At 44.7% G+C, this 11580-nt stretch overlaps 1 protein-coding gene across 1 annotated transcript; it reads right to left on the bottom strand.

The window, feature by feature from the left end:
* Positions 1-9698: 9698 nt before the first annotated feature.
* Positions 9699-10777, bottom strand: LOC311359220 (hepatic lectin-like; the record flags this gene model as incomplete). The annotated part of the gene is made up of 1 exon (XM_084479206.1): positions 9699-10777. The coding sequence occupies one exon, from the start codon at positions 10775-10777 to the stop codon at positions 9950-9952; it is 828 nt and encodes a 275-aa protein (XP_084335332.1). The 3' UTR covers positions 9699-9949.
* Between the last annotated feature and the right edge of the window lie 803 nt (positions 10778-11580).

The raw sequence follows: 11580 nt of genomic DNA, 5'->3' as shown, positions 1-11580 counted from the left end.
TATAGTGCTTTTCTCGCGCTTAATTATAATGTAGGGTATCCAGATCCCCTAGACCAGGCATGGGGTACCAGGCTGGACCGGAGGCTGTGGACCGGAGGGTATCCAGATCCCCCTGGACCAGGAATGGGGAACCAGGCTGGACCGGAGGCTGTGGACCGGAGGGTATCCAGATCCCCCTGGACCAGGAATGGGGAACCAGGCTGGACCGGAGACTGGGGACCGGAGGGTAACCATCACCAAACACTTGACACCCGGAGATTCTTTTTAAATATTTCAAACAATCATTCATTCGTTTTTCCTTCAGATTTTTCATTCTGTGAATTTTAGCCAAAGCTGTGATTTGACGTAATTAAAGTCACATCAGCTGCTACTACTATAGTATATCCAGCGTACGTCTAGGTGGACACTAAAACACAACTAAAATGTAACAGCTGGTCACACTCACACCTGGTGACGTAACATCACCCTTTTAATGTGTTTGTATTGTGAACAGATGAAGCTGACGACCCACCTGGAGCGAGACGAGGACTACGATGGGACTGCTCAAGTCTTTGGAAGGTTAATACCAAGTTGTGTTTTTTTTTTTTTTACATCGTTTCACCACCAGAGCTATGCTGTTAAATTCACAGAATGTTTTACGATATTCCTGAATTACAAATTCCCAAGTGTGTTCATGTTGAAGTTTAACATTTGATTTGATTCATAATTATTTAAACGAGGTGTCCAAAGAATAATAAACTACTACCACTGTTTCTAGTTTAGAATTCTCAAAACAAAAGTATAGTTGTAAGTATAATTATTTACAATTTCAACACAAATTATATTAACTAAAAAAATCATGGACAAAATGATGAGGAACCCTCGGCTGAGGAGAGCTGATGGAGGAGCCACCTATCTGGAGGGAGACCCGGAATCTGGTTAGCCTCCTAGCTGGACATCGTTAGCCTCCTAGCTGGACATCGTTAGCCTCCTAGCTGGACATCGTTAGCCTCCTAGCTGGACATCGTTAGCCTCCTAGCTGGACATCGTTAGCCTCCTAGCTGGACATCGTTAGCCTCCTAGCTGGACATCGGTAGCCTCCTAGCATAATTGATATTGTTAGCTTCATAGCATAATGGATATTGTTAGCCTCATAGCGTTATCTATATCGTTAACCTCATAGTATAATTGATATTGTAGCATAATTGACATGGGTAGCCTCGTGGCGTAATGGACATGGGTAGCCTCGTGGCGTAATGGACATGGGTAGCCTCATTGACATTGTTGGCCTATGGCTAACAACATAGATTATGCTACGAGGCTAACGATTTGTGTTTTTCCTCTTGCAACATTTCAGTGACCCACCGACGGCGCCTCATCAGAGCTGGACGGTGGAGACTTCGGATTCAACTTCTACCTCACAGGACGTGACTTAAGTCACGGGTTGTCAAGGGTTCCTTGTTTCTCAAGGGTTCCTTGTTCCTACGCGGGTTCCTTCGTGGGTTCCGCATGGTTCAGTGTTAGGGACAGAGTTAGGGTCAGATGGTGTCACGATGAACCGTTGTGTGGCTTGTTGTGCAGTAATTTTTATTATACACATGCATGTTACCCTAGTAAGGTTACCTCCCCCTCCCCTATACCCTAACCTCCCCCTCCCCTATACCCTAACCTCCCCCTCCCCTATACCCTAACCTCCCCCTCCCCTATACCCTAACCTCCCACTCCCCTATACCCTAACCTCCCCACTCCCCTATACCCTCACCTCTGTCCTCCCCCCCATACACCCTTACCTCCCCCCTTTCCTTTACCCTAATCTCCCCCCCTCCCCTAAACCTCACCTCCCCCTCCCCTATCCTCCCCCCTCCCCTTTACCCATACCTCCTCCCCTATCAGGCACGTGCAGAGGGGGGGGGTGTCCGAGCCCCTGCCCCTGCCCTTTTCCCTCTGGAGGACCACAAGTGCCCTTTTGAGTGGTCATTTACATTTTCAATGCTTTGTAAAATTACACATGAACAATTAAACATTAACATGTGAATCAATTATTCGAAAATAAAAATGTCTAAAAGTAATAATATAGAAGTAAAATTTGTACTTTGTAGCCTCGTTTACCGGCGCTCAGTGCACTGGGTGACGTCATGGGCTATCAACGTGACCTTTCACAATTTGCCTGCAAGATGCACTTGTTGTTTTAAGAGACGGCACAACTCTTATATACTCTTATAGTCTGATGTAAGGCTCCATATTTCATTCTAAGGTGTACAGTATTGTGGATTTACTATTATGTTAAATGTCATTTTGCACTTTCTATAAACAGTATAGTTTGAATACTGTATCTTTACATTTTGCTTGGACAAGGGTTGCATTTTTTTTGGATACATTTTGTGTGAAACTAACTTAAAGGCTCCATATTTAATTTTAAGGTGTACAGTATTGTGGATTATTTACAATTTGATATAGCCCTTTCTACAGTATTTTTAGTATATATATTTTTGCACAGTTACATTTTTTTATTCATGTGAATGTAGTCTAAAGTAAGGCTCCATGTTTCATTTTAAGTTGTAAATTTAAGTTAAATTGTTGATTTAGTATGTGAAGTGTTCGAAAAAGCGTAATTCAGTATTTAAAATAAAAATGACATATATTGTTTAAAACATTTTTTTGCATGTGCCCTTTTTTGAATTTGAGCCCCTGCCCCTCATAGGGTCTCTGCACGGCCCTGTCTCTCTCTTCCCCCTTACCTCACTTGTGAGGTAAACCATTACCAGTCATCAGCCATCCTTGTATTTGGCCCTCATCGCACCTGAAGTCCCATCCCTATGACTGCCCTACCATCGCCTGTTGCTGTCCCCTTGACCGGATTCCTGGCCTGCGCTGCCTAGCGATCCACTACTGCCCTATGACAATTCCTAATCCCTATGACAATTCATCCCTACACTAGACTATTTGAACTTTCTGACACTAAATGGGATTCATGCATTATCATACTGGTTCGGTAACCATCCCACCTCTTTGTAACATACACCCCAGGTGGCTCTAAACACCATGTTCTATTCTCTACACCTAACTAACCTATTCATTTATCATGTCTACAAACCTCACTGCCCTGTAACTGACCCTAGGCAGATGGGTCAGGCCCTCGAGTCGTGGATCTGCTCGAGGTTTCTTCCTACATGTAGCTCCAATTCTAGGGAGTTGTTCCTGGCCCCTGTTACTCATGGGCTCTCTCTGAATGTTCAATACTAAAGTGTCATGAGACGTGGAATGTTTTGGCGCTCTATAAATAAAATTGAATTGAATGTTAACTTGTGTATATTTCCCAATTTTTATTGATATTTGCACTTTTAATCTTGCTGAATACTACAAGGCAAATAGTAAGTTAAAACTTAGTTCCCCGGCCCCATTCGTCTTTGTAAGGAAATGTTCTATTTTTTCTAATTTTAGGCAAAGTATAAGACGATACTTTCTTAACAGTATAAATGGAACCATGAATAAGTCTTTCAAGTAACAATATTCAAATACTAACATTGTTGGGTAAGACAGAATTTGGTTTTATTCTGAATCCAGTGAAACAGATTGGTGGTTTTAGCTGATATAAAAACGTTCAGGTGTTTATTTATGTTTAAGTATTTGGCAGACGCTTTTATCCAAAGCGACATACATAAAAAATACATATAAAACAATCACTGTAAACATAATCATTTAAGGGAAGAATTTAATACAAAATATCAATACAAAGTGTCAAGACAGAATAAACTGTAGTTTATGTAGTTAATATGCTGCAGCAACATAGATACAGTCTATAAGTCCCTAAGATATATAGATATCTAATGTATGTATTATTTTCCCAATAGAAATCAATGAGCCTCTGATACTTTCACTGCATGCTTAAGACGTCGTAACCATATAGGCGTCTTACGCTGGGGTCGAGTAGGCCTACCCACCAGTTTTCGTCAAGATTCACTTTGTACCCACCACTTAAAAAGACAACAAAACTTGAGTTTAAATATTATGGATTATTACACGGCTCTTCTCAGTGCTGTGGAACACTCCGTTCACTTGCATGGGCCTTCCCGACTTCCGGCGGTGAATTGTTTTTTGATAATTGACCATTGCTAAGCACATAATGACCGCTGTCAGGGAAAGCAAGCGAAGCAAGACCCCTCCGCTTCGCGTCGGTTTCCGGTTCGCCCTGTCGGGGCTTATTTTCCCGATAATGACCGGCGTTCTATACATTATCCCTTACTTATTTTTGTATGAGCTGCCAGCCTGGCTTGGACAACGAATGAGGTATTAATACCGATACTCTTTGGCTGGGATGCAATAATGAGGCATCAGACAATCAAGTCGTTTTAGCCTGAATACATGAAGGTAAAAAGCACCAGAGCAGGTTGGTAGGACCATGAACATACAGAGCGATCACCTGTTGAACTAAATGGATGTGGTGGCAGGCTACACCACGGGATGCATCTGCAGACCACTGCCACATAAATAAAGGTAAGACGCGATATTTATTGCTTAAGATTTGCTGGTGCAGTGGGGAGGTCTTTTGTGTTTTTTGCACTCAAGTGGTCGGCTGTTTTAACTCTTGGAATTGACGTTAGCCATAGCCACCAAGTAGCCTGACTTATCCACGGTTTGCTCGTTTGTTCGTAGGCCTACAGTGTTAGGTATAGTGGAGATGACGATAGTGGAGTAATTAGTGGAATAACTGTGGTGGGGAGTACATGAGTTTTGGTCAGAATGCCTGATGTAGATTGGATGGATGCATGTTGTGAATTGAGAACAGCCAGCTCATGATGTGATACAGCGTTCAGCTGTCAACACGTAGTTAATTTCCTTTCTTTGTTTGTGTTGGTAGCTTAGTCATGTCATGTCACGTTGTCAACATTGGGTACACGGAGCACAACATAGTGGGTCATATGTCCAATGCCTTTTGGGAACACTTTATTCATAAAATGTGTCAGACATCAGACAGTTTTTTGCATCCACAAGTTTCCACCGCCCCGTGATGCTTTGCGCGAATTGTGGGCTTTACCGGTTACTACGAGATCGATGTAAACAATCGCCGTCAGTCATTCATTCATTACGATTTCAACCAATTGTTTAGTTTTGTCCGGTTGTAAGTACATCCTCAAACGGCACGTAAGTACATCCACATCCTCAAACGACGTTGTTTCCGAGCTTTTTAAAGCCAGAATTGCATTCAGCGACAATATCCAGTGATGTGCTCAGCCTGCCAGCTGATCAGCTCCAAACACAGCGGAGGCAACCCGAGGGGTGTTCCACCAACCAGGCTGAACGCAAAGCCGGGCTTATTCCGCTTAGCCGGGCTTCTTTCAGCTGGAGCTGCGTTCCATGAACGTCACTTAAGGGAATTTCCGCTAAGTAGGCCTAACCATGGCAATTTATCCGACCAAACTAACCTGGTCGGGAGCAGGTTAACCATAGACATCTTATTAAGTAGACGCAGCATTGGCTGCTGTGACGCGAGAAATTCGGCCGCCGTCTTGGAGTGGTGATGAGCAGCCTGAGCTGACAGCCAGTGTTGGGCAAGTTACTTCAAAAGTGTAATGCATTATTTATTACTTGTTACTGTCATTTCAAAATAACTAGTTACATTACAATATTACTGTCTTTGAATTGTAAGACATTACACTACTTTTACATTACTTTTGCATTACTTTCGCCAAAATAAAAGCAAATATGGATTTGGTTCAATAGATCTTCTTGTGTTCAATGCAGGTCATTTCACAGCAGGAGGTGATGTGGTATGGCATAATGACTGAGCTAGGCTTAAGGCCAACAAAACTACAATATAGGCCTAATGGTTGCAGTTATGGCTCATGGTGCAATATATTTTATAATAGAAATACTGTAACTTTAGGTATTCATATTGAAATCAATAGAGCTAGAGCCTACTACTGTACAGTATATTGATCTTTAAAATGTATATTCCTGCAGTTTTGACCTAACCAGATTTATCATGACATGAACATTACTACTATGAACAAAACAAAGCCAAGACAACAGTTTTGACTCTTCAAATAAAGTGACCATATTTATTTAATAATAAATATACAATTTGAGTCAATCACAAAATTCACAATCCGTCAATGTCATTAACAATGTGTTTCCCTGAACAATGAGTGAACTAAAAACCAACAGGTATTGTGCTTTGGCAGCAAGTAAAACATTCGACGCTATTGAGAATGAGGAGTCACGTGATTTTTGGGGAGGGGAGGGGTTTGAGCCCGTCCGCCATGATGGCATCCACGGCTATCGGTTGCCAGGGGCAACGTTGTCAGAGCGGCATAGAGATAGATGAGGAAATACGCGACATATCCGACATGATAGATGTTTTCGGAATGTTGAGTGAAGGGCAATTTCCACCAGAACCGTCACGGAAGCGGCACGGCAATAAAAACGTTCGCCGAAGACATTAGAAACCATTATAGTCAATGTAGGCTATTCCACTGGATACGGCACGGCACGGCACGGCACGGCACCAAACCGGCACTACTTTTTTTTTTTTAAGTTGCCGGTTCGCAGCCGTGTCTCGCAAGACTTGTACAGCCATTCAGTTTATGATCTTTATGATCTTTATTAAATTATTTTAAATAAATTATATTTAATTATTATTATACAGCTACATTAACGGCACCGATGTATGTTCCTGATGTACCACCACTGGATCTCCAGGGAGTAGGAGGGGGTCCCGGCCCCTCTGAAGGAGCAGGCCATCTCCACGTCCTGGCCCCCGAGGGCCCGCACGTCACGGGGCACCTCCGTGAACATGGCTGGAGGGAGGAGAGAGGAGGGAGGAGGAGGAGGGAGGAGGAGGAGGAGGGAGGAGGAGAGAGGAGGAGGGAGAGAGGAGGAGGAGGAGGAGGAGGAGGAGAAGGGAGGAGGGAGGAGGGAGGAGGAGGAGGAGGAGAGGCGTGAGGACTCAGGCTCCTGGCCCCTCTGACAGGAGTCTGCTTCCAGACAGTGTTTGGACCCCATGGCCCCTCCCTGATCAGAGGCAGGGGGCTCCTGTCTGGTGGGACAGACTTGGGGAGGCCCTTCAAACCGTTTGAATTATTGGGGGCCTGTGGCTCAGGAGGCGGAGCGGGTTGGCTGGTCACCGGAAGGTTGCTGGTCTGAGTGTGGAGGTGTCCCTGAGCGAGACGCCTCGCCCTGACTGCTCCTGACCCGCTGGCTGTCGCCCCGTGCGGTCGACTCCGCCGTCGGTGTGTGAATGTGTGCATGAATGTGAGGCAATACACTACAGCTGCTTTGAGTGGCCACTGGTTAGAAAACGGAATAAATGTAGTCCATTTACCATCCATCCTATTTTAATCCTGAATGTACCATCACATGATGTCTGCAATCTCTTGTGACCCCATATGCATGGCAGAGGGGCCCCAAAAGTAAATCAGGCAGTAGACTGCATCAGAAGGTCATAGAGAGAGACGTCTTGTATAGTGTGTACAGATTATAGCCGCCACCGTCTATAACAAACACGAGGACTGTGGTGAGGACGATGCTACACGCCACCTACAGTGGGAGGCTGCCCAGCTCCACCTCGATGACTTTAACTGGGCTCCTCAGGGCTGCTCAACCTGGGGGCCCCTGCTGTAAGACACACCAACCACAATCCACATACACTGGAGCACCAGGTAAGGGGCCCTCGCTAGGAAGAGTTAACAGCAGGGGGCCCTGAGGAGCCGTTCACTGTAGAGAAATGACAAAGTCTTGTTTGACCACTTGGGGGCAGAATTGTACAGCTTGTAGAGTCAGGCTGTTGGAGCAGAACCACGAGCCTGATAGCAGAAAACAAGTCTGCTGCTATCTGCTCACCAGATGCCAGAACAGCTTTGAACAGAGAACAACTGAAAATATACGAAGCTGGTTTAAAATTAAACTGTTGATTCTGAAAAAATAAAATTATATAGTTGTTTAGAAAAACGCAAACTGAGTTTTGTGTTCTTGAGTGTACACTGTACCACAGACGAGATTCTTAAATATAATTATTAATTCTTAGTCATTTCCCTCTCTGGGTCCTCCTCCTACATTTAGCCGCCATCATCCTGGAGAGAGAAGCAGAGGACCTCTGGGATCGAACCCGGACCCTTTGGACGCCCTACCCACTAGACTAGCCCCGCCCCCATACACACACATGTATTAATACACGTGTCTTCATTCCTCTGTGGTTCAGGTGAGGCTGACCTGGATGCTGTCTGTGATGCCTGCCTTCCCTACCTGAGCTGTAGACAACCAATCAGCCTTCAGGAGGCGTGTCTAAGGTAGCAGCGCTACAGTCCACACACACACACACACACACGCACACGCACGCGCACACACACACACACACACACACACACACACACACACACACACACACACACACACACACACACACACACACACACACACACACACACACACAAACGGGGTGAGGGTCAATAAATGTTGGATTCAAGCTAAATGAGCTCGATGGGTGAAACATGGATCCATGAAATCCTACTGAGACCCCGACTCAAAGGTAAAAGGTGTCTCGGCGTGCTGCTGACTCCTCCCCTTCCTCCTCCTCCAGCGTGTTCCGTCACCTGATCCAGGCGGACCCGGACGCCTTCTGGCTGACGCTGAGCCAGCTGCACACTCCCCTCCCCTACGCCCCGCCCCATCCCCACCTCCAGCCCCTCCCACCGGGCGGGGCGGGCCCCAGCCGGGACCAGTACACACACAACCTGGACCAGCTGCTGAGGGACGCCTTCGGGTGCCCCTGGCTCCCAGAGCCCCGGGTCTCTGGGATGATGGGCAGGTGGACGACCAATCAGAGGAGGCCTGATGTGGACGCATGCTGGGCTGCTCCGTCAGGTCGTCACGTGACTGACTGGTCAAACTGGTGAGGTGGAACTGCTGCTGTGGTTTCATAGACACACCAGCGACCTGCCGCTCTGGAGACACTTGCTCAAGGACACAACGTCTTTTATTGCAATAAAGAGGAAAATATGAATTTAAAATGAGTATTAGTCACTCCAACGTCGCTTGTGATCAGATACCTGGAAGTCAATGATGTGTTACCATGTTTATACTCCGTGATATCCTACTTTACTGAGGAATGAGTTCAATAGCAGAACTTGTTTCTCTGTTTGAAGAGAACGAACAGGACCTTAAAACATAAAATATTAATGTTTTATGATTTGTTGTTAATAAAAAGGATAAGAGGATTTCAAAAGACCATTTCATGTACAATTTATTATTTTATTTATTGGATTAAGAACTGGGTTAAGAGTTGGAACATATATAAAAAAATATAGTACAACATTTTTCGTGACAAGGGAACTATGAGAAAGATTCAGGGCAAATACTGGAGTAAGAAATGTTGCAGATGAAACATTGCTCGATTGGGAATATCATTTTTTTATTCATCAGTCCCAAAAGTAAATTAGACATCAGTTCAAAGAGACCAGTCCAGACTAAACCCACATAATAAAATATAAACAAAGCATATCAGAGCCGCTAAAACAGTCTTGAGTGCAGACCTACAAGCCTATTCAGACACCAGGACACAAGTCTACTGTTCCCCCTGAACACGGTAGAACCACTAGATCATTTATATACAAGTGTTTTATATTGATCACACTACATGGTACCAAAGTCAAAATACAATTCAATGTAAAAATTAATCTAGTTTAAAACATCTGCTTTGAACACATCCGTTAAAAGTGTGGTTTGCAGCAACTGAAAACCAACCAATGGCTGTCTGACTCTTCACCTCCTAACCTCAGCCTCTAACAGAGAGCAGCATCTATGTACAGCTCCTGCAGTGACCAGTGAAGGATTCATGTCATCTCCATTTAAGGAACACCTTGCAGCCAATCACAGCTCTTATCCAATGGAGGAACCCAACAAGTATGAAACAAAACAGCCAACGTCTGTTAGCATTAAGATGTAAAAAATAGTCACAAAGAAATGTTTTCATCAATCATTTCATTAAATTATGTTCACAAAGCCCCCAGTTTGTGGCTTCACAGCTCTCATCTGTCCATTTAAATTGGTTCTGATCCCAGTCCCTCCTTAAGCAGTTCTGGCCCTCACCACCATCAGGTCCCCCTCTGATCCAGGAGGGGTTATCCAGTGACAGGACGGTCCCATCAACCCATCTCCACATCCCTTCAGCGGCCTCATCCGTCGCTCCGAGCCAGAAGTACGTGTTGTACAACCTTCTAATGAAGTCCATCTCCTCTTTACTGTCCACCACCGCCAGATCTGCTCCTTTGGAAACACAGAACTCTCTGCTCTTATTCCAGGATAGATACGTGTTGTATTTCATGTAACATTTACAACCAAACTTATCCCAACCATTTGGACAGCCCTGTTTACAAAGCAGTGCGTCTCTCTGTTCTGTTAAATTCTTCACCCTTTGGAGAAGTTGCTCCATGTCTCTGTCCATGCTTACAGTCTTCTCCATGACAGCCTTATCCATGACAGCCTTATCCATGACGGCCTTATCCACGTCGGTCTTGTATTTCACTGCCAACCCAAGCAGTCCAGCCAGCAGGACCACAGACAGCAGGCCCAGAAGCACCACCACAGCCCTGATCGGACACCTAGGAGGGCTCACAGCGTCCGGCCGCTGACTTCTTCCTGTTCCCAGAGACTTGGAGGACTCCTCTGTCCCCACAGAGTCCTTCTGTTGGTCTCTGAGGCTCTCCAGACTAACGTAGATGTCCACTATCCTCTCCTCTCTCTCTCCTTGTGTATTCCTGACCTTGGTCATCATGTTGGGCGTTGCGTAAATCACCTCAGCCATGTTCTGGTCTTAAGATTTTTCACAGAGTTTATCTTATCGTTCTACCCCTGTGAGTGGTTGGTCTCTCTGTGCGTTCTGTATGACAGTAGGTCGGGGTCTTAACACCAACTATTAACAAACAGGAAGTCTTTCTAACCGGATGGGCCATCGCGGTAACTGCAATATTGCAACACCTCGTGTTGCCAAGGCAACCACAGGGGATGACAAACAACCACAATCATTTCACTTCTCTTTTTCTGGCCGAAGCTTGTATATTTGATGTAGAATAATAAAGCTCCAGTCTTATTTGAACCACAGAACCCCCCCAGCACCAAGACATGGCAGGTAATTAGTTTAAGTCACTAATCATGTGTTCAGCGCTTCATAAGTAACAAGGCTGCAAGGATTTATCAGTGTTTCAGTGTTTGAACAAGAGCAAACTATATCAAAGAGCTCTGTAGTGACCAATAATAATGAGATAGTACAACACCAATGCATCACATAAAGAGTGAAGTGAAAGGGAAAGTGAATAATAAAATGGATTGATCTCACCGAAGAGTTGAGCTGGTTCTAGCAGGCCTGATGCCATTTTGTGTTAAGAAGGAGCCAACACTTAAGGAGATAACACCAATACATTCTTCACTACAGGATTTGTTCATCGATGTCATTCTGTTGTTTTAGTTTCCACAGTTCCTCTTCGTGCTGGAGGTGGAGATCAAGCTAAATCATTTTAATTTTGGCAAATGTCTTACATGTGGACTTTAACTTAAACAAAAAGATACACCATGTTTATTTTGAATTGACTTGGTACCATGTAGTGTGAT

This window comes from Micromesistius poutassou (genome assembly GCF_964030765.1).
Source record: "Micromesistius poutassou genome assembly, chromosome: 15".
Lineage (NCBI taxonomy): Eukaryota > Metazoa > Chordata > Actinopteri > Gadiformes > Gadidae > Micromesistius > Micromesistius poutassou.
The sequence above is the reverse complement of the archived record's forward strand: the minus strand, read 5'-3'. Positions and strand labels throughout refer to the sequence as shown.